This window comes from Colias eurytheme, chromosome 17, assembly GCF_061535395.1.
Source record: "Colias eurytheme isolate Ceu_HAF_F1 chromosome 17, ilColEury1 Martin Lab GWU primary, whole genome shotgun sequence".
Taxonomy (NCBI): domain Eukaryota; kingdom Metazoa; phylum Arthropoda; class Insecta; order Lepidoptera; family Pieridae; genus Colias; species Colias eurytheme.
In genome coordinates, this window is record NC_142996.1 from 844887 (window position 1) to 870301 (window position 25415).

The 25415-nt window shown below is 32.6% G+C and overlaps 2 protein-coding genes across 2 annotated transcripts; both read right to left on the reverse strand.

Moving 5' to 3' along the window:
• Nucleotides 1–22414: 22414 nt before the first annotated feature.
• LOC149900968 (ommochrome-binding protein-like) lies at nt 22415–23407 on the reverse strand. The gene has a single exon (XM_090111981.1). The coding sequence runs from the start codon at nt 23231–23233 to the stop codon at nt 22415–22417; it is 819 nt and encodes a 272-aa protein (XP_089968107.1). The 5' UTR covers nt 23234–23407.
• Nucleotides 23408–23762: 355 nt separating this feature from the next.
• Nucleotides 23763–24731, reverse strand: LOC149900969 (uncharacterized). Its single transcript, XM_090111982.1, has one exon. It carries the CDS (start codon nt 24729–24731, stop codon nt 23832–23834), a length of 900 nt encoding a protein of 299 aa, XP_089968108.1. The 3' UTR covers nt 23763–23831.
• Between the last annotated feature and the right edge of the window lie 684 nt (nt 24732–25415).

A 25415-nucleotide genomic window follows, 5' to 3' on the forward strand; every position in this document is an offset into this window, starting at 1 on the left:
TTACAGACCTTTGAAAGTGCCTCTTCAATACGAGCGGCAAGATTGAGCGACTACTTGATATATCGAAAAGTTTCATGGAGATATAATTTAGTATTATTTAGAAAAAGTTTTAAAATAAGTTTAACAATATTCTACGTTTTACGTTGTATTGATTGAACACACAAATTAAAATTTACAAGTAGGTATATAAAAATAGCATTAAGAACATTTTTTTCTAGTAAAGCCACCCAACACACAACTGTAAATATAACAGACATTTTGACGTGACAACGTCTTATAATTCGATAGAGCCGGCTGCACGCACGAAAAAACATGACTCATGCGGCGTTACCTCGCTCTGAGGCGATGTGCAAGCGAGAGCGACAAAAAAAGCACAATCGGACGTTGTCACGTTCAACTATCGTCAGTAAACCGACTTTACAGACAACCAATTTTTTTCATTTTTGATGGATCAATGCAATGAATTTTTTTTACAAGTCCCTGTACTATAAAAGACGCGAAAATAAAGTGTGTTTATTCCGTTGGTTTATTCGCTAACATTACGTCAAACGTGTTCCCATTTTATGCACGTTAGTCGAGCTAATTTATTTAAGTTTTATTTATACTATTCAGAGCTACGAGAGGCTTTCAACATTTAAAATAAATCGCTGTTTAATTTAAACTTCAATCCAGTAACGTGAAACACGTGTTGTGCATGTTTATTTTATGTAATCTTGTTTAGATGAATAATTCTTGTAATTGCAATTTAATTTTGATTTAATAAAAATGCTAAAAATGTTCCGTGTAATAATGGGGCTTTCTTCCTCCCTGATGAATAAACTTTTCATGTCTTAATTTGATTGATTTTCTTTACGGAATGTTAAGACAGGTGTTATATAAGCACTGATGATTACATAAAGGGGAAATACACCACAAGACCAAGTTTTTTCTTTTTTCAGCAAAATCGACTATAAAAACTAGAACTATTATTTTGTATTGAATAGGTTACAGTATCAGTAAGAAATTCATGATCATATTAAATCAATATTTCTAAGCCAGCAGCTTCGATATAAGCCCAAATATAATTCAAGATTAGAGTAAATTATTTGTAATGGAGATTCATGACCTGTGTTCATGACCCATTCCAATGATATATCACGCTATAGTGCATTATATTGTACTAGAAATATGTATATCTATGTATGTGAATATGCGTTGAATAATTTAGGATATTTCAAATATAGACTTTACTGTTATACTATAATGATTATAAAGTTGATCGATTTACTTAGGTTGGTTTGAAGAGATATTGGAGATGAAAAGATTTGTTCCATAAAGTGATAATTTCATACGATGGAATAAAATTGAAGTATCTATTTGTAATGTCAATATCTTCCTCTGTCTGATAGCGGAAATCTTAAAAAGTAACTTGGCACAACATCATCAAGTTTTCCTGCAAACAAACTTAACCCAACTCTCAATTTAAACAATATTCATTCAACATATTCTTACAAAAAAGATCGTTACGAGAACATCTTTTTGTAATCGGTTAAAATATAATTAATTCCCTAGTCAATTAATGAAACCAATTTTTCCCAAAACCGTTTCTGTCCTCAGCAAATACAAACAATAAAAATGTTGATTAAAATTATAAAGTATGGCAATTAGCGCAAAGCCGGGTTTTCATTATTCCCAACAAAAATCCCGGATACTCCCGGGATTAACGCGTTCCCGGGTTCGAGTCTCGGGTAGCGTGTTATAAGTGACGTCATTATGTTTAATTAGGTTTATTTGGGCGTTTTTATATGAGGATTATAATTTGAGGTTTATTATTTTATGCGTATTTTTTTCATGATTTTTGTTTAAGTCGGTGGTGCGAACGTTAGGAAACGTAACTTGGTTATAATAAGATATACCTATTACATATATTGTATAATATTGTGTAAGTTTTAGCACAATTATTATATTCAACAATGTTTTTACAAGTGCTCAAATAGTGTAGTTTCTACAGCAAAAACTATTCGGATGGCTTTTCTAATTATAAAATGTCCAATAATACTTACCTATTAGTTCTACTTATACAACAGATCACTAAATAAGTAGTTGCTAATTGTATTTACTGTTTTCTGTAGATAGGTAAGCCGTCTAGATAAATAGAGTGCTAATTACCCGACCACAATGAATAAATTTCCAATACTTTAAAGTTCATTGTGTTTGAACTAAGATACTGTTTAAATAATTGAATAGCAATTCAATTTTTCACACACTACATCCCTTGTTAACACGTTAATCAGTGTAAAAGAATAAGGGACGTCTCCGTGACGTCACGGCATCGTGATTACAGTTTAATAATGCAAGCAGACGAGAACGTTCCACTATGAGTGTGGCCATGACACTTGCGACAGAATAGTCGGGTAAATTTCCATACTGAGTAAAGATTTTCGTCTTCTTCAATCATATTGGGTTTAAATGCAAAGTGCGATGATCAAATTTGAAATATCAATTGTCTTTATTGCTTTAGTAAATTCAGGATAATAAAAGTGGAACATGTAAAAACATACCTATTGCAAAATTCCACTACATGGTTACCAAAATACAACAGATCTATTAAATTACAAATATTAATACAAGATAGCTTTATTTTCTTTTATACATTTATACATATACACGATAAATTCATCACACACTCTGATATTATAATTCACTTTAAGACGCTTCAAAATTACAACACATACTTCACACTAGCATAACATTTGAATTAAATGGCTAAGAACATAAAAACTACCCTCCCAACTGATGCCGTTTTGAGTCAATAAAAGGACTTTAATCTTGTGATGGTAGGAATTAATTTCTGAAATACTTATAAAATACCATTTAAACCAAATACATTTTCAAGTTATCCAAAACTATTTTTAAATAATCAGAGAGATAATGTAAAAAGCAGTTTTAATCCTACTAATATTATAAATGCGAAAGTTTGTGAGGATGTGTGTGTCATGTGTGTGTGTGTTTGTTACTCTCTCACGCAAATACTACTGAACCGATTACAATGAAATTTAGCACACATATAGAAGGTAACTTGGATTAACACATAGGGTAGGTTTTATCCCGGAAATCCCACGGGAACGGGAACTATGCGGGATTTCCTTTGAAAACGCGGGCGAAGCCGCGGGCGGAAATCTAGTTGGAATATAAATAAAACATGCGATACTTTAAATGTTTTTATTCAGAAATTCGAGTTAACATTAGGTAGTTATAAATTCATTCTAGCGCCGGTCCGCCCGCTCCTTACCCAATCTACTTTATATCATAATTTATATAAACTATATCATACATGCGATCACCTCTTGTTGCATTTCTTATTGCTATAGTGAGATAGAGCCCTGCGCGGGGCTGCAGTCGCGCCGCTTGAGACCCGCTCGAGTGCCCAAAGGTGCAGCGAATGTTCATCGGAAACAGTGAAAATGAATTGCACGTAGCTGCAGCACCTGCGCAGAGCCGATTTGCCAACTAGATAACGTTCGCGTACAACTAGGATACATTCAGACTTCGAATTCATTAAAGACGATAAATTAACTTATAATAAATAAACTCTTAATATCAAAATATCATAATATTATAATGTAACAAGTCAGAGACGAGTCGTTGTGAGTTCTGAATCAAATATAAAATTACGTCTCCAAATCGTATATTTACATTAGAAAATGCATCATTCCTAAGATAATTCATAAATGACTAGAAAGAAAATAATATTTGGCTTTTTAGGCTATAAGTACGAGCGCTGGTAAACGATAAGATACTTTACCTGTTCTATAATTCGTTTAGTTTTCATTAACAATAATTTATAAAAAGAGTTGGTTTTCATCGAAGTAAAGAAGTTAAACTTAATTTCAGCTCATTGTGCGACGTTCACATAACTGTATTTTTTTTTACAAATGAACAAGATCATAATATTTCGGTCGATGACTATGGGTTCATGTCATAATCATATTTCAACAAGGAGTTGAAAATCGTCCCGTACAAACATAAAGCGTCTCTAATATATTTTATATTATTATTACAATAAAAAGATTAATTAATCCGCATTTCCTTAATCTACGTTGCAAAACGTTCTATTATAGCCGATATAAAACCTGACTGCTGTATTTGGAGTAATATGAACATTACCAAGACTAAGCCGAAGTTATTATTAAATATATAATGGTATTCGTTACATGAAGATGATACGAGACGTGAGCGCGGTGACTGTATCGATCGTGGACGGACCTTGTCTACTAAAATCATTCGAAATAAACTTACATCGATTCATGTTCATGGTTTAAACGCAATCGAGGATATAGTACATTTCTAGGACCAAATTCTTATCGGACTTTCGATAAATGAAAATATAATTTGGAAAATCCAAAAGTGCACGCCTCATAATTTTTTTTAATAAATATTTATTAATTATTATTTTTGTTTATTTAATAACAATTAAACCACATCGAATCAGACCCTGAAAAATGAAAGGGTTCTATTCCTGAGCATACTCAAGCGTAAGAGAAAAAAAAAGACTCGATTAGTAAAGTATTTCGGTCGCTATCGTGTTAACAAGAAAAAGGATCCGCACATACAGACACACGGACGTCCAAGACAGAACTTTTTTAAACTGTTTTTTAACTAGTTTAAATAACAAAAATGACATCAAAAATATCATGAACGTTAAAAATAGTGTTTTTTCTTAATATGTGTGTGTATGTATTATCTTACAAGTGCAATGTATGATACATAAAGACATTTTAAGTTTGAAAAATCAGATGTTTTGCGCGAAGTGACAGTAGTACCCACCTCCACGCTTCGCTTATGAGGCGTGCAATAATATTTTAACATAGTCACAATGTTTCCTGGCCATACCTAACAACGTGCCCCGTCTCACAGAATTACTCGAACTTTGCTAGGAGGGACGGGATATCTTAGACGACATATTTTGCTGAAAGGAAGCATTATAATTGTATGCAAATACTAGCGGACATATCTCGATTCAGTTCGTCTTAGTTGTAGGACCATTATATTATGGTGACCTACTGTTCACTCGTAAGGCGAGGGTAATAGAGATCAAGACTGGTTAACTATTTTTGAAGCGTTCTAAGTTATCACGTGGGGTAAATTCGACATCAATAAACTAAGCTTTTTGGTAATAACATTCGATAAACAAATAATAAGTAATATAAATGGCCAATTAGTTTGTGAGGTAATTGGCAATTACCTCACAAACATTCTTTCCTCGATTTTTATACAAATTTTACATTACTTAGTATTAAAAAGTTGAAACCTGCAAAGGTGAATGGATCGAATAAAAGTGAGCAATTTGCTAGCGCTTCTGCAAATAATAAAAATCCGAAGGTTTTATGGATGAATAATCGTTAACACTGAAACTGCTGACCCGCTTTGTCTGAAAATTAGTAAGCAAATAAGTTATAACCTGGAATAACATAATTAGGCCAGTAGAAATCGACACTAAAAAACCCTAAATTCGCAAAGCACGATGTAGATTTGAATTTTTGGTATGTTGTTTGGATCAGTTAGGGTGATGTAAATCCCAATTTGCAACTTCGAAAAAGTTGTGCTCGCTGCGCACCACGTGATAAACTGCGAAAATTTTGGACTTTTTTCACTTTTTGCTCTAAAAGTCATAAACTATGCGTTTTCGACAAGTATGATTCAGTACATAAATTAAGGTTATTAAATTATTTGCAACAATTTAAGCCTAACCGCAGCTCTCTAAACCTTATAACGACTAAACTGTGGCCATTCAAAGATGGTTCATTTTTCCCGAAATATTGAAATTTTTAGTTTTGCTCCCGTTTGAAGCAAAATATTGGCAAAAACCGCTCGTTCTATGAGAAGTTCGTATAATAAAGTTGTAGTGCATTTAATTTTCTTTCATAAGAGCATAGAACAAAGTCTGTGAGACAAATAGTTCACTCACAATATCTGAAAAGCAAAAAGAAGGTAGAAATAGATTTTTAAAGAATTGAAACTGAGGGCATATAAAATCATAAAAAGGATAATACTTTTTCATTTGCAGGATAGGTAATTAACAAAATTACAAAGATAATTAAATTTGCAACAATTTAAGCCGAACCGCAGCTCTCTTAACCTTATAACAACTAAGCTGTGGCCTTTCAAAGATAGTCAGTTTTTCCCGAAATTTTCAAATTTTTAGTTTTGCTCCCGTTTGAACCAAAATATTGGCAAAACCGCTCGTTCTATGAGAAGGTCATAAAATAAAGTTGTAGAAAATTTAATTTTGTTATTACCTATCCTGCAAATGAAAAAGTATTATCCTTTTTATGATTTTATATGCCCTCAGTTTCAATTCTTTAAAAATCTATTTCTACCTTCTTTTTGTTTTTCAGATATTGTGAGTGAACTATTTGTCTCACAGACTTTGTTCTATGCTCTAATGAAAGAAAATTAAATGCACTACAACTTTATTATACGACTTTCTCATAGAACGAGCGGTTTTTGCCAATATTTTGGTTCAAACGGGAGCAAAACTAAAAATTTGAAATTTTCGGGAAAAACTGACTATCTTTGAAAGGCCACAGCTTAGTTGTTATAAGGTTTAGAGAGCTGCGGTTTGGCTTAAATTGTTGCAAATTTAATTAGCTTTGTAATTTTGTTAATTACTTATACTGCAAATGAAAAAGTATTATCCTTTTTATGATTTTATATGCCCTCAGTTTCAATTCTTTAAAAATCTATTTCTACCTTCTTTTTGTTTTTCAGATATTGTGAGTGAACTATTTGTCTCACAGACTTTGTTCTATGCCCTAATGAAAGAAAATTAAATGCACTACAACTTTATTATACGACCTTCTCATAGAACGAGCGGTTTTTGCCAATATTTTGCTTCAAACGGGAGCAAAACTAAAAATTTCAATATTTCGAGAAAAATGAACCATCTTCGAATGGCCACAGTTTAGTCGCTATAAGATTTAGAGAGCTTTAATAAGGCTTAAATTGTTGCAAATTTAATAACCTTAATTTTTGTACTGAATGATACTTGTCGAAAACGCATAGTTTATGACTTTTAGAGCAAAAAGTGAAAAAAGTCCAAAATTTTCGCAGTTTATTATTTGCGTATAATCTTTTTTCCTACTTTCCCAAATTTTGTAATTTTGTTAATTACCTATCCTGCAAATGAAAAAGTATTATTCTTTTTATGATTTTATATGCTCTCAGTTTCAATTCTTTAAAAATCTATTTCTACCTTCTTTTTGTTTTTCAGATATTGTGTGTTAAATATTTGTCTCACAGACTTTGTTCTATGCTCTTATGAAAGAAAATTAAATGCACTACAACTTTATTATACGAACTTCTCATAGAACGAGCGGTTTTTGCCAATATTTTGCTTCAAACGGGAGCAAAACTAAAAATTTCAATATTTCGGGAAAAATGAACCATCTTCGAATGGCCACAGTTTAGTCGTTATAAGGTTTAGAGAGCTGCGGTTAGGCTTAAATTGTTGCAAATTTAATAACCTTAATTTATGTACTGAATCATACTTGACGGAAACGCATAGTTTATGACTTTTAGAGCAAAAAGTGAAAAAAGTCCAAAATTTTCGCAGTTTATCACGTGGTGCGCAGCGAGCACAACTTTTTCGAAGTTGCAAATTGGGATTTACATCACCCTAACTGATCCAAACAACATACCAAAAATTCAAATCTACATCGTGCTTTGCGAATTTAATGTTAATTTCCACTGGCCTAAATATATACAACATAAGTATACCATATACATAATAATATAATATTGGTATGTTAGGATTATTTTACGCCTGCCACTAATTGACAAGCAAAGTGTCTGTATGTCTAATAAGTGTCAAATACATCTGTATTTCAACATTATTAATAATATAATAATCAATTTGCAAGCAGTTTAAACTGCTATTTGTTTATGTTACTAGTGTTTTATGTATATTAGCAAAGGTATTTTCTCCATGCCATAGTCATAATATTTTGTGCTTAAAATCTGTTGACTGTTGTTAAATGGGTCAGCGTATTTTTCTTGTATATTTTCTGGTATATTCAGGATATCGTCGGTGCTTTGAGGTCGATATTTGTCGTAGGAATAGATTAATGGACAAAGGTTTAACTTGCTCCGCTTCTTATAAAAATATTTCTAATAGGGACGTTGGAACTCAAATCTCAATTTAATAGTATGATTGATGATGATGACACAAGTACGGATTCGAAGGTTATGTTTAATATTATAATGCCTAAAATGGAAAACAGATAATATAAGTATTATATTATGGATAGTAAACTTACACGCGAAAACCACTAAACGGATTTCGATGGTATTTAGCAGTGTATCTTATGTACCGGAATAACACATAAATTATATGAAAAAATATGTGCGTGTACTAGTGTACACACGTAAGAAGTGAAACTTCTTTATGACCTTATTTTTCAAAAAATAATTTAGGTACTATATTCAACTTTACAGAAATACGTCAAATCACGCGTGGTAATATTAGGGATAAGAAAAAATGTTACACTAAATTTTTTTCCTACCCCGATAAAGAAGTTTCACTTCAAAGTGTTTTCCCCTCAAGTTCATCAGCGGATGAAACCGCGCATAACAACTAGTATAATAACAATATTCAACCAAAACACATGTAATTCCAATACAATCGTGCAAAAGCAATAACCGCTAAAATACATTAATATTCACGATTAATTCTTGATTCAATGTTTGCTTTTGAAAGGACATTTCCATTTCATTGGAATAAATCCCAGCATTAAATATTGTATCTGCGGAAATGACGAGCGAAGTGATTTTAATTTATTATTCAAATGCAACTGTAAAAATTTCTGGTTGATCAAACGCGCTTTGGGAATTGCGAAGTAATTTATCAGCTGACTGTACAATAGAAGAGGTTAAAAAATATCGTATCTGTGGAATATGAAAAAATATAAAATCTTTTATAGGAAATAGTGATGTTCTGTTTTAATGATAAATACGAGTAGTGGATTTTTTATTAGAAGTACATTCAGGCGAAAGTTTATTGCACGATAGATACGTAAAACAAAATTTACTCTGATTACTTACATTTTTCTAATTATAATTACCTACTTATTATAAATCACTTATGAAACAGCATCTGAACCTGTAATAAAAACCTTACCTACGGACTGCAAAGTACCCTGGTCTTGCGAGTGTCAATAGGTATAAAAATGATATCACCGTACCCATGCTTGTTTGCCTGGTCTGCAATAAAAAGCATTTATTTAATTAACAAGGATAAGCCTCGCTTCCCCAAACAGCAGCATTAATTATACGAGCCCATTAATATGCAAAATAAACGTAAAGTTGCAGCAAAATCCAGCACTGCATAAAAAGATGGGGCACACGAGCGGGTCGGAAATTAAAAAGGTTTTATAGTGTGTGCCAGCTTTATCTGTTATATAAATGAAAATTTAAATTTATTTGAGATCCCCGTACGATGGCGTTGCCATGTTGCTGGGTAAAATAATGTGGTTACTTATTCTTCAGTTATTTCTTTTTTCTTTACTTGGCGCAAACAGAGGATTTCTGTAAGGTGAGATACTCCAACATCTTAAGATAAATGGTTACTTCATCTTGAAGTAGATAGTAAATAAAATACTGTGAAACATTTTTACTTTGTGTATTATTCATCGTTTATCTTTCTTAAATCAGAATCGATATAGCTGCAGTTCAAAATCAAAAATTCCTGATAGCTCTGAACCAGTGATAGCTCTGAATAATAGCAAAATTGTTTCATGACTCATGTTTGGATACAATCTTACATATTTAGAGAAAATAATTTCTATGTTTAGCAACGGTCCAGTTTTCCACCAGACCAATAACGTTTTGAAGCAGTCAAGATACGTCTCGTTTGAACATTCATAAAAAACTCATTGCATGCGTGACATTCCTAGGACCGCCCTTTTTGACAGAAAACATCACTAATAATTCCCTTATAATTAAAGTTTAAACAAAATTAATCCAACAATGCTCTTCCGGAACTACAATGCATTGAAAATAATACATTAAGCCATGTATCAAGTGAGATTCGTGTATTGATTGTCATCACAAGCTTTGAACTACTAATGGATTGGGAAAATGGATTACTTTTTGCGTCCAATTTAAATGGTTTTAACAAAGGTTTCACTGATGTTTTTATTTAACGAGGATTGGTTATAAATAAAATTCAAAGGTGTTTTTTGTTGGAATAGGCTTTGACGTTTAATTGTGTACGCTAGTTGTATACAATTTGATTCATGAGTGGTTTTGTGGTATGAACCGTGATTATGTTAGGGGAAACATGAGGGTTTGAATCCTTTCTGATCATCTTGCTATGTTTAGTATTTGCTTATTATGTCTGAGCTTCAAATTAAAGCATACACTGAGAGAAAAAATTTCGGCGTAATTAATAACAATGTTATTAAATGGCGTTATTATCAAATTTTATCAATTCCTATGTATTTTTAATGAAAACTACAAAAAATTTAATTTCAAGTACAGTTTATTAATTTCGTAATATAATACCAATAAACGGGTTTTATTAAATGTCGAAATTAATATTCTTTACTTGGGATTGTAGGATTTTACATGTATTAATAAATATTCCTTGAATTTGTAGGTACTGTACTAATATCAAGAGGTACAGATTAGTTATGATTATAAAGAGTTTTACTAAAATGACCGATTACAAAAAACTATAATATCTAATATGGCATTTCTTATTTCTATAATTTGTGAACTTGTAATTAGAACTAGTTTTATTTTTCCCTCAAGAAGTAAACTATTATTTGTCATTACAGTTATGGCTATTAGTGTTTATATATACCTTTAATTGGAATTAGTAAAGTTTACTAGTAACAAGATACATGCCTACTTTGATCTGCCGGCGGCCGGGACGTTGCTGCTCAACAGGGCCGTCTTAGACTATGCCGGGGCCCTTGGGCACACAAGAATTGGGGGCCCTTTGAAACATAAAGAAATCAAACTAGGTATACAAATTTTTTCCCACAATTATATATATGTTTTTGCCCTAAATTGAAACTTAAAGAAGTAATAAGAAACGAGAAAATTTCTATGTTAAATTTTTGCTCCATTTTTTTATACATTTTACAAAAAAGTTACTTCTGACCAATCTTGTATTATATTATGGTCTTTTGAGGAAACTTTTTTTCGTTATTTTTTTTTTATATAATTTATTTGAAGCGCTGCTGCTGTAATGGCGCTCCAAAGTTGACTGAAATTAAATTTAATTAAGAAATATTTTAAGAATTACTTTTTCAAATTACCTTTCTCTTTTTCAAATTTATCTTTTTAATTAGCATCTGGATTTTTTCTTTCGTAGCCGTTTCATATTGATCAAAATTATTGCGTGCGTTATTGACATAATTTATTCAAGGCCTAGGCAAATGGCAAAAGTCAAAACACTTGTCATCTATTCGTATAGAAATGGTCCCGTGTGAACAGAGTTCACTAAATTCTAGGACCTATCTACAACTACAAAATTTCATATCCAGCAGAAAATTAGTAAAATTGTTCAAAGGATTACTAAAAATAAAATACAAAATTAACTGTCATTCCGGTACGTGAATTAAAAAACATATTCCAGGTTATAAATAAAATAAAAAAAAAAATAGGTGATTTCGCGATTTATACTGAAACGATAAGTTTTATCATAAAATCATTTAGGTGTGAAGTGATTTAAGAAACGTGTGCATATTATAAGGATGGGATGAGTTTATAAATTGTTATATCTTAGAAAATGGTAGGAAGCTACATCTTAGGAAAATAATGTATTGATTCTTTTGTATAGACAATTTTATGATCTACAATTTGGGTAAAAGTGGTTATATGATAAAACTTACCGTTTCGGTAAAAATCACGAAAAAGCTATATAATATATTATCTTTTGACTTTTAGGAAATTTTTTTTTCCTAGTAACAGAAGGTTGGGAAATTTTAATATATTTTTGAAGTGAAACTTCTTTAGGCGCATTGAGAGTAAAATTTCAAGGTCGCATCATAACAATACCGTAACGTCATGGAGTAATTCAACGATTTTGGTATCTTATAATCTTGCCAAAGAAGTGGGCTAGCACCGAAATAATTTTTCAAATCGCACCAGTAGTTCCCGAGATTAGCGAGTTCAAACAAAAAAACAAACTCTTCAGCTTTATAATATTAAGTATAGATGGTGTTTTTAATAATTTTACCAAATTTCGGCTGGATGGGAATTTTGGTCGGGGTCGTCATCGTCCTTGGTAGTGTGACCGAAACATTAGCAAAACGTCATAAGCTTATATCAATTAGTATCAATAGCGGATTCTATTCTCTAGCGTTTCTGCCACTTGTCTAGAGGCCCAGAGATTAAAGTTTTGTCACAACGCCCTTGTATGCTATTCTGTAAACTTAGACTTGTTATTAATTTTCATAATTCCCAAAATAATTCCAGTAAAAATATATTATATTACGTTAATAAGTAAATAAATAATTCGAGTAAATGTCTGATAAGTTAATTATAATGGTGTTCGAATCACTCGAATTATTCCTATACCAGATGTTTTGATTCGAATAAATCTGAAAATGATCTGACGTTCTTGCAACGAGAAAAGTGTATTGCTTTTTAATAAAATATTTTGAGATTTATGTGAGAAAAATTGTCAGTCCTACATCTCCTCCAGGGGGGCCCCCAGACGATGGGGGGCCCTGGGCACTGGCCCCCTGTGCCCCTATGGTAAAGACGGTAATGCTGCTCAATTGCTCATAATTTGCTTAGCGTCAGTGAGCGCACGTGTGTTTAACACACAAGTGAAAATAATTTGTGCAGTGCAAAAACAATTGAATGACTCGAATAAAATAATACACATGGATCAATTAACCAGTGATCTCCTTAAGAGGTGGGGGTTGCAGGAGTATGTAACCCAAATTCGTGGTAAGTAGGTACCTAATCAAACTACATAAGTAGATAGTTAGAAGCTAGATAGTTTTTTAACACAGTACCAAACTATTCTTTGTCAGAACAGTCGATGTATTAATGTTCATAATATTACCTTATTCATACTTAAAGTAATTTGGTATATTGCGTTGTCTAGATGGAAGAGTGGATTCTGGAACACTCAGAATTTTAACCAACGACGAAATAAGTCAGTTGATCAGTAAACTAAAACCGTTCTACTAAATTTCATACTAAATGTAGGAGAGTGTTTAATGTAAAATTTTCGGATATTTCACGTTCTATTTAAAAAAAAAGTTATTATTAATGCCATTTTACTCATTAGGTTAAGTACTTTCGATATCAATTTAAAGATTTTTGATGCAATCGCCTGTGCACACTTAACGATTACACCCTGTAGATATGATGTACACTTATGGTCTTCTTTTAGTCATCATTCAAATCAGTGTTATTATTTTAGGTTCTGAAAACTTTGAAGTCGTCGATTGATGGTAGAGCAGTTGCGTAGTCGTGGAATTATCGAGAGGGCCCGTTCACATTCCTTGACAAGAACATCATCTTCGTCATCGAATTCTGATGTAGCTCCACTATTACGATTGCCAGCAGCATCAGCAGGTAATGTATATTTTAATGAAAAGCGAGTTTGTTTACTTTTACGGGTATTGCTGTTTTCAATTTAAATGATAAATGATTCCTTTCAGAATTCGACGAAGAATTAAGGGAGAAAGTCGCATGGCTGCGGAATTCTTTAGAACCGTAGCACCTAGTGGAAGAGAAGTGGATGACCACAGCGGCATTGAGACTGAATACAAACTACTGGCTGGTGGCAGTGTTGTTGCCTAAAAACTAAAAAACTGAAAATTCAGCATCGGTTGGGCAAGTTGTTTGTTATCATGAATACTATATCCAGGATTTTTTAGTTTATTACTTAAAATTATGTTGTCAATGATTATTTTTTGGTTAATTAGAATAAAGTTATTTCAGGAAAATATCAAATTTTATTTATTATGTTCACCTATCTGCAAATGAAGATTTCGAACAATTTTTCACTATTCCTTATCTGAACAATTTTAAAAAACAATAAAGTTTTGAATTACATTAGTTATTAGAGCTTCGTATAATAAGAAGAAAGTTGATCGAAATCATCAATATGAAAAAGTAATTAGTAACGTTACTATACTTATACCGCTAAATTTAAATACCCAAAAAAACTTTTGGAGGAGAATCTGCACATGAATATGAACAAATTTAATTATAGGACCGACTCTAAAGCACAAATGTTAAGTAAAAAACATGATTGTTTTTCGCGCTTTTTGGAGTCGGTTCCATAGTTAAACTTGTTCATATTCATGTGTAGATTCTCCTCCAGAAGTTTTTTTGGGTATTTAAATTTAGCGGTATAAGTATAGCAACGTTTCTAATTACTATTAAACAGAATACTAGAAATTATATCACACCTCAATGAATTTCAATAAAATATATTAATTACAAGTCAAAATTTTAATAGGGCCTATAAAAAAATACTGGTTATAACATCACTGCTTTATTATTTCCACACATTAAATTGTGAATCCTAGTCACAAGATTCTTAAGACAAGTAACAAGAGTAGTAAAACCCAAGAAAAAAAGTACTAAGAATAAAAAATATATTACGCGTAACCAATATTTATGTTATTGGCCTTAATAAAAACATATTAACAGAAAGTATGTTGGATTACTTGCACTAAATAAACTTTACTCGTTATTAGTAAACAGGCATTTTTATTCCAACTAAACTTGGATTTTTGGCGTCAGTAAATGCAATAAGTAAAACTCGTTTGTAGCCGTTAGAGAACTTTAATTGTCCTAGGATTTATATGAATTTTATTAGTTATTAATATTTTTTATTGAATTTTTTTCTCAGTGTAACTGTAGGGTAATTGGCAACATAGCTTGAATAGTAGTTGAAACTTAAATTACTTGTTGATTATACAGTTCAATATAAAACACGAGAAATACTATACTCGTATATCCTTTCTACGAAATGCGTTTTTCAGGCGTTTTTATTGTAAAACAAATAACTGTTTACACCAATTAATAAGCTTACAGAAACATAATCTTTAGCGATACATTGTGACATTATATGTGGCTTAAGCGTGCCTAAGTCGATGTGTACGTGTGTGTGTGTGATATGAATATTTAGATATTCATACAACAACAATAAACATTCATAGAACAATAATACAAAACGGATAGCGTTGTGTTACAACACTAGTATAGCAATGCAAATCATGTTGTCCAGTCGCTTTGATATTTCCTTCACGTAGAAGCCTATTCTGGAGCTTTTAGCCTTTGATCTGTTAATTGACATGTTATCTTGAGGTTTACGATAATCCTAGTAAATGAGATCTGTGATTAGATTACATATTAGTGGGAAGGAACTAATATTGGTAATGAGAAAGTTTGGTTGTTAAATCAGGCGCAATAGTGTACTGTTAATTTATTTTTTGTGATTTAGCAAAGCAATGGATTATGGTTTGAAAATGTTCTCTCTTTTATATAATTACTATAGAAGTATATTAAAGTACATATTTGTATTTTTATATAGGTGTGTGTTATTTATTTTGTAAGATGATCTTCTCTAAAATATTGTTAATTGCTGATGATCTTCCATTAGTTTGTATCCTCACGTAAATTGTACATCGTACCACTTGTAATTTTACAAATAATGAGTCATAAATAAGAATAAACACCAGAATAGGTCTGCGAGAATATTGCACTTGTTTAAGTATTCAGTGACGACACCATTTTAGAGTCAAAGGGAAGGAACAAACAGCGCGACAGGAGCTTTGAGCGGGTGCAGCGGATTTACGGATATTAGGCGGAGTGTCTACGAGCGATGATGCGACAGATATTAGAATGTTAATCGAATAATTACAAAAACAAAAAAATGAAGTCCCATGTCCCCAAGTGGGGTAAGGGGCAGATGCATTATACATCTGTTTCACTGATCGATTTTCTTTAGGGACAAGTAGGTGATCAGCCTTCTGTGTCCTACCAGACCAAGACATTTTTTTTTTCGTCTCCATCGGGAATCGAACCCAGGATCCCTCGGTGCAACGCTCACGCGTCAACCACTGTACCAAGGAGGCGGTCACAAAAACAAAAGGGTGATATAAAACATACAGTTTTGCAAGTCTTTTGTTGTAACTAGCTCTCCCTTCATAATAATTATGTAGAGTATGTGGAGCTTTTAAAATCTCTATTATAAATGTGTCGATTATGGTATATAATTAAAAAAATATGATTAACTACCCAAATGAGATGCTTGAAAGAAGATTTTTTGTTAAGTGAAGAAGCAATAATCTGTTTCATTGTATTGTTTGTTTAGCTATTAGGCATTTTGATTGTTATCTATAACATAGATTTAGGCCATAGATTTTAAGTTTTTAAACCACTTGTGTTAAATTAATCGCAAGTGTATGGCATGCCTTAAATTGTTATGGATGGACAGTGATGTGGTTAGCGGTGGGAAGGCTGGGGACTGGGGTTTGGTCTCCGTTGTTGTCTTTAATGTCTTTGTAATGACTCCGGCTGATATATTCAGACCACGATAGTGTTTATAGGTGATGAAGTTTTTGGAGTTAATGTGTTTCTGGTTTTGCAAAATCGCTTTGGCTATCTAGAGGTATGTTAAATTTTTTTGGAAAATGTCCCAATTTTTCTACTTTAATGTATTTTTTTCTCAGTTACTACTTTAATAATTTAATAACTTCGTTTAAATTTCGAATACATATTAAATTTTTTATAGTTACTTACAACTCTTGCATCGAAACGTCACATTAAATAAAATTATCATAAATTAATTCCTTCGTATTTAATTAATTGATCTCGTTTAAAACCCGTTAATAATTTCTTAACACCTCCCCAGCATATATAAAGCACAACAAACCATATTATAACATCAACTACAGCCACAATATCAAATATAGTGAATCAAATTACATCCAAAGAGTACAAAGTCCATTTCCACAGGACAAAAGCTTTAAAATCGAGCTGATAACCTGTTCCAGATCCAATTAGCCGGACTGTAATCGGATCGCGACCGCTTTGTGGACCAGATTACTGGACCTGGTCGTAGTGGTGTAAATGTGCGCTATTTTGTGAGAAGAATTGGTTCAAATGAAGGCGACTGAAGGGAGATTATTATGTAATTTTGATAGCATTTTGTATATTGGATTCTGTATGTTACCGTAAAATTAAAAGGAGCATAAAAAACTGATTTATATAAATAAAAATAATGTCCCTTCTTTGCTTTGTGTTTTATTAATGGATTTTTTGTTTTGTTCCTTGCGAGATATCCACTAATTCATAGCTAAAACATTACCAAAATGTAAAGAGTATTATCAAATTATCAGGTAGATATTTTTTATGTTCTTATTTTAAAAAGAACAATACTATTAAATACAAGTACTTTAACTTGACTTATGACTAATGAAATAATCACTTCATACAGTATCGATAATATTCGTAAGCACGCACGATTCAAAATATTCAGAAATAATAAAAGATTTGTTGTGCTATTTATTTTCTCTGCAGTAATATTGAGGTTTACAAACATTCTAAAATATAGCCAACTTTTATATTTCAATAAATTAGTGTTACAAAGCAAACATTAAAATATCAAATGTAAACCGCATTGTAGTGTGCATAATGTGAGCCACTTTTTGGAACACTTCCAAGCGTTTTGCAAAGTATGTTTAGATTTTTGACCAATCCCCTATTTGGTTTGCTGTTTATCTGTCATCAATGGCTGCCAGAATTGAAAATTTAAAGTTCTGCTTAGTTTAGTACATAGTAAGTATAGTATTTAGACTAATTATAGTATTTTGACGTATTTTAAAAATATTTTTAATGCATGTAGGTGATTTTCTTCATATGCTAATGCTTGCTCTAAACATAATTCCAACTTGAAGATGAACTTACTAAGTGTTAGACAATAAAGTAAATTGAAATTGAAATAAAAATACATTTATTTTATTGTACAATACGGGAGCGCTTGACCACAATCCCGCCTGATGGTAAGCTGAGATGGTCTAAGATGGAGCGCGCTTCCCTAGAATGTTCACTCTCCCCTTTAAGATCTCAATATTGTACTCATTGGGGTACATAGTTTAGGGAGAATTCATAACATCATAACCCAATATTGAAATTTATATTCCAATTTACAATACAAAAAGTGGGAACACAGGCATTATAAAATCTAATATTTTTATCCGCAGTAATCCACCTAGTTCTATTTCTCATGCCATTAATGCGATGAGCTTTTGATATCGGTTGAAATGTCTGGGGCTTTCCGCTGTTCATTTTATCAAAAAACCATGTTGTCTTTTATATTTGATTAATGGTGTTGTTGAGTCATGAAGGTATTCTTATCACAACCAGTGCCTGATATTTTACACTAGCTGTGCTCCGCGGTTTCACCCGCATTGCTCCGCTCCTGTTAGTCTTAGCGTGATGATATATGGCCTCCCTCGGCTATCTTACACAGAAATTTTTGAAGTGAAAACTTCTTTAGCGGCGTTGAGCACTTTTTCTGTAATGGGTATAAAATCTTAAACTCGCGTCAGGACACGTGACCTGATCGAAAAAGCGTAAGACGGATACCATTCCAAAATATCAAACATGCTCAACGTTAATAATCAAGTTTTCACTTCTGCCGGCACTCCCGGAGTGTAACCCGTCTTTTTTTTTTCAAATCGGGGCAGTAGTTCCTGAGATTATCGCGTTCAAACAAACAAACTTTTCAGCTTTACAATATTATAGTATGTATAGATGAATTTTAAATGTGATTCTTAACATTAATTCAAAGGTTTATTTTAGATGCGCTTTGGTATTGGCATAACCTATAATTCTATGCTAATATTTTAAAGAGGTTATAAATTTTGTGAAAATGTAAGGGGTAATTAATCTCTGGATCTACTGAACTGATTTTAAAAATTATTTTACCAATAGGTAGCCTTATTATCTGTGAGCGTAATAGAGTATATTTTATTTTGTTTTTATATTGTGGCCAACCCGAGGCTACAAAGATATAAAATAAGTTTTTTTTTTAATGAAGAAGAAAGAATTTTGAGAGCAATATATTTTTGTCACGCATTACTGCTCATGTTAACTATCTGTGTACTATATAAAATGCAATTGAATGTTTATTTGTTTCAATCAATAAATACTAGTAATCCCTGATTATTATAGTTTGCAAACGAGACTAATTTAATCGAATCACGTTGGGTTTGTTCACAATTGGATTATTGGATTATACTAAACCAATATGGGCTGTCTCTACATAAACTATATTGTATTTACTTAAAATTAATATTATTGTACCATGATTGTACCCGTGACTTTGTCTGCTTTCATAACTACATATAAATCGAAGTCCTCGGATGTGTCTGTCTGTGTGTTCGCTAATACTATTTCGAATAAAGGTATTACGAAATTATTTTTTCTTTTTCTTTATCAAATTGAACGTAATTTATATCTGTTAATTATGTAGAGATCATAATTATAATATTATGTCCCCGGGCTTAGCCAAGAAGGTAGATTCGTTTACGAAAAATTGTTTAGTAAACAAATAATAATGTAAAATATTTTTAACAAATATTCAAGGAATATTATATTAATATCCTATCCTACTAATATTAAAAATGCGAAAGTTTGTGAGGATGTGTGTGTTTGATATTCTTTCACGCAAATACTACTGAACCAGTTACAATGAAATTTAGCACACATATAGAGGGTAACTTGGATTAAACATAGGATAGGTTTTATCCCGAAAATCCCACGGGAACGGAAACTATGCGGGTTTTCCTTTGAAAACGCGGGAGAAGCCGCGGGCGGAAATCTAGTTATAACTAAAATTAAGTATTTCGTTAACGATTATGTAAACTACAGATAATTTAATTGAAAACTGTCTGTTTTATTTTATGCTAGCTTTCCGCCCGGGCTTCGCCCGATTTGTCTAAAACCAATAAATTATATATGTACCTTTCTCTTGAATCAATCTATTTATTTAAAAAAAAAAAACGTATCAAAATCCGTTGCGTAGTTATAAAGATTTAAGCATACATAAGGACATAGGGACATAGGGACAGAGAAAGCGACTTTGTTTTATACTATGTAGACATGACCTCATTCATAAAAAAATGTTTAGAAATTATGTATGAAATGCATTTCTAGCCACAATATTCTGAATATTCTGTATCTGTAATATTTCCGTGCTTTTAGCGCAAAACCGCGTTCGCTCAACGGCTTTCATAATGGCTTATACGTGTTCATGAAATACGGCCATAGAACATTGCACGTTTGGCTTTTTAAATAAATGGAATTCTATGCTGAATATGCAAAAAATAAATGGAATTTTATGTTTACCGTTTTTTTTAATTGAGCATTATTTTGTAAGCGAATACGAATATTTTGAATTAAGGATAATATTAATAAAAATGTAACTATGTTTACCTTTTTTTAATTGGTCATTATTTTATGTATTTTAAAAAGAAATTCCTTGATTTATATATTTTTAAATTTCGAATTCAACTCGTTCATAACATTAACGTATTCGAAATTTCGTTTTCAAATATGCAATAAAAAAAGTAAATTCTATTTGAATGAATAAATGTTTGAGTGTGAGTTTGAGTTATACCATAGTATAAAGATAATATAACTTATTTGTTCTCTTCATAGTTTACTAGCTGTGCTCCGCTCCTGTTGGTCTTAGCGAGATGATATATAGCCTATAGCCTTCCTCGATAAATCCACCGAAAGAATTTTTCAAATCGGACCAGTACCTACTTCCCGAGATTAGCGCGTGCATCTACCCACCCCGACATTTTTAGCCACGGGCCTGCGGTTACACTTAAGTTTAGCCGGCTAAAGATAGAACAAACTAACATTAACACCTCGTCGAAAATAAACCTAAGTTTAGCCGGCTAATCTTAAGTTTATGTTCTCACCTACCTTTAGCCGTAACATATCTACATAGCATAAAACAAAGTCGCTTTCTCTGTCCCTATGTCCCTATGTATGCTTAAATCTTTAAAACTACGCAACAGATTGTGATACGTTTTTTTAATAGATAGAGTGATTCAAGAGGAAGGTTTTAGTATATAACTTATTAGGTTTTAGACAAAGCGGGCGTAGCCGCGGACGGGAAGCTAGTTTATTGATAAATAGATACGCAAATATGTTAGTCCCAATTTTCTAGAGATAAAAAATAGCTTAAGTTGCTTCTTTGTAGATGCAGCTTTTTAATGATGGAAGAATTTTTAAAATCGGTCCAGCAGTTTTTGTGTGATAATATTACAAACATACCAACCCGCACTTGGCCAGCGCACCGTGGTGGATTATGGCCTGTACCCTCATTGATAGGAGGCCCGTGTCCCAGCAGTGGGAACGTATAAGGGCTGATGATGATGATTACAAACACACATAAAAAAATCTAATAAATATATTCTTTATAATATTAGTTTAGAATTCTTATGTTATTTTGTGATTCTTGCCCGGAATTTCGAAAACTTTGTAAGTTTTTAAAACCTTTGAATAGTTAGATCTCTAGCAATACATCAGTTTAAACTGAATTAAATTAGAAGCAGTAGTTTTAAATTTTAATGTTATTTCCACAATATTAAAGTACGAAGCCACTATGAGCCAAAACATCACTTCTAAATAAATACGTTAAGACAAAAACTCCGTGCACATTTTGTAAAGTCGGTAAACAGGCTGGTGTTTAATTAAACAAGTTTCAAATAAACATTATGCGATGTACGTTACGGATCAACATGGAATTCGGACAATTTCAATAATGGAAATGAAGCGAGTTAATGGGAGAACACATTCCGCTAATTGGCAATGGTTATGCTGTAACATGTGTGATGAGATTTGTAATTATGTGAACTTAGTACATTTGTGTTTTAAGCAAATCAATTTTATTTTATTTTTATTTTGTATGAAGAGAGACGAGCTTTTATTTAGATGGATGGATGGATCACAAGTCTTTAGAATTTTTATAAAGTAGTTAGAGAATTAAATGCTACTAATATTATAAATGAGAAAGTTTGTGAGGATAGATGTATGTATGTTTGAAACTCTTTCACGAAAAATCTAGTACGGATTTTGATGAAACTTTATAGTAATTTAGGTTACAGACCAGAATAACACAAGCTATAGAAATACTTGATAATTGATTTTTCTCCGTTTCGTAAAAAGGATTATTACATGACCTAGGCAGGTTATATCTTCAGAATTACATATACTTTAAATTGGATGATTACTTCACGTAGGATTCGTTCAGAATCTGAATATAATCTATGCAAGGAATATGTATATCCACCAGTTATATAGTTTAGTTAGGACAAAAGAGAAACAATCCAAACATTCAAGTAATTTATTAACTTCACAACAAACAAAATCTTTAACTTTTGCTATTAACAGGCAATAATCGCACCAATTCATGAGAGTCCGAATAAATGAGATTATTGTCCCTATCAAAGCCGATCCCCAACACGCCAGCAATGCTCACTATTTTCTTCACTTTTTGCACCATTTGACTGATAACATAGATACTGCTCTCGCTACACAAATGTACGTGACTGGAGTTGTCAATAGCCATGCCAAGGAACCTCGGGTTATCTTTGAGCAGTATAGGAGAAGTACTGTTGTTCTTGATCCCGAATAACCCAGTGCCGTTTATGAAGAATATGTTATCTTCAGTGTCAAAAACGAACTGATTTACAGTATAATTGTTCAGGTTAGATACCCCTTTTACCGATCTATTTGCATAGAAATACGCCTTCAAACTCGGGAACCTGATAAAGTACAATCGCTTTTTCAACACCAGCCACCAGATATCCAAATTCTTTACGAGCAGCCGCTTCAGAGTTTTCAATACCGGATTGTATCTGTAAATGCCGTGACTGCCGCCGAAGTACACTTCACCATTCTCTTCATCGCTTGCTATGGCAAAAGCGTCCTTGACTCCTTTTAAAACGGTAAGCCTTTTGGTGTCAAGTTGGAGTGCAGCGGGCAGATACTCGCCCTGGCCGGCGTCGAAACTGAAGTAAAGTGTGTTAGTTAGTTTGTCGACGGCTAATTGGTTGGGACTGTGCGGGAGTGTAGCTAGTGTCTGCTTCACAAAGCATCGTTTATTCGATTCCTCGGATTGTACGTCACAATGTTCCGCCGTGTTTTCTTTTACCAATAAAATTAAAAGGAGTAATAGTTCTGCGGTCATAGTTGATAAATTTTCCCAAATGTTCACCTAGTCTATTCAACTATGTTGTGTAGCAACTGCTAAGGTTTTTCCATCTTCAGAAAGAGCTAATACACTTGTAAAGATATAAAATAAAAGGTTCCAGTGTAATAAATACAGATAAAAATTAAAACTATACAAAATTGAACCAATGAATGTCCAATAACGTCAATCGTCTGTTCTCTGCGGTGTTCGAATTAAAAATACAATGAAGCAGTGTTAACCATTTTGTTTACAAACAAGTTATTAGTAACTTGTAAATTATTCTGTGAATGTAAACTATATGATTGATGAATTATTTTACGATTGATTGGTTCAGTAGTGAATTATTTCAGAAGAGATAGGTTCGATTGAAGTCGCGATTTATTGAAAATTTTTCTAATTAAAATGGTTAAATAAAAATTAGTAATTAGAATTATAACAAACACATATTTTAATCATTAATAAACAAAGACAAATATAACTCACACACATATACACACACTCACACAAAAAAAAAAAATTTATTTATTTATTTATTTATTTATTCATCTTTGACTAACAGTACAAAACATACCAACACGCACAAAGATAACAATTATTACAAAGTTTGACTTAAAAATAAGGTACAATTAGAGACAAACGATACAATATTAACATTAAACAGGTCCACTTCAGATTTAGCACGTAAGAATTTATTCAACAAATTGAGTGCATGATGGGTGGGTGCACTCCAAGCGGCTCGCGTCCGGAGCAGGCTCTCCGCGAACAGCGGCCGCGAGCGCCACTGCACGGAGCAGCTCGGTGCCCACACACCACAGGCCCCCAGTGCCACGGGATTGTCAATTTTGTTATTTAAAAGCAGATAATAATGAACCATAAGCGCGCGCTCGCGTCGTAGCTCCAGTGTATCCATTCCAACCATCCCCGTAACGTACAAGGATGGATATAAGTAGGGATAATATCCATACATCTTGCGGAAAAGGCATCTTGAGAATTTGCGTTGGATTTTCTCTATCATTAACGTGTAAATTTTTTCATGTGGGCTCCACACGATAGCGTTATATTCGAGCTTACTACGTACAAATGCATAATAAAGGCTAATGATAACAGTTTTGTCATTAAAACGAGCAGTCTGCCTAAAAATAAATCCAAGGGCTTTATATGCATTCTGGCAAAGATCAATTATGTGGTCATTAAAACTTAAGGTACGATCGAATAATACGCCTAAATCACGTATCGAATTCTCTCTAGCTACAATCTTATCCGAAACTTTATAGCCATAAAGATGTGGGGATTTACTCCTAGTAAAAGTCATTACTTTACATTTTGCCTCATTAAGATCTAAACGGTTGATTTTACTCCATTCACAGACGCTATTTATATCGTTTTGTAATGCCTGATAATCCTCAATACTTCCTATAGCCAAGTATAATTTGAGATCGTCGGCAAACATAAGACACTGGGAAGAACTAATAACATCTGGAAGATCGTTGATCATTACCAAAAATTGAGTAGGGCCGAGGGTACTGCCTTGACTGATACCAGAATTTATTGCATATGGATCTGAACGGTAACTACCAAGTTGTACAAATTGAAAACGATCCCGGAGGTAGTCTGCAAAATATTTTACCAGCCTGGGAGTGAAACCAATCATAGAAAATTTACGCAAAAGGACGTCATTATCTACGCGATCGAACGCTTTTTTAAAGTCGAAATAACTGACATCGATTTGTTTTTTCCGATCTAAGTTTTTAGAAGCGTAGTCGACGAAATTTATTAAATTTGTTGATGTTGATCTACGGGCACGAAAACCGTGCTGACAATCCGATAATCGAGAACTTATTTGTTGTGAGACGTGATTATTTAAAATAATTTCAAGTAGCTTAGCAAAAGTAGATAGCACCGCGATAGGTCTATAGTTCTCAATGCTCACTTTGGAGCCACTCTTTGGAACTGGTGTAACACGCGAAGTTTTCCATACGGTAGGATACGTATCTGTTTGGAGTGACAAATTAAATATATAGTGAAGAGGTTCAATAAAAATTGATATACAGTCTTTAATAATGAACGGAGGTATATTATCCGGACCTGCTGCCGAATGCGGTTTAAGGCGCCGAGTTGCAAGCTTTATATCAGATTTTGAAATGTAATCAATAGAAATACGTGATGAGTACGTACGTAA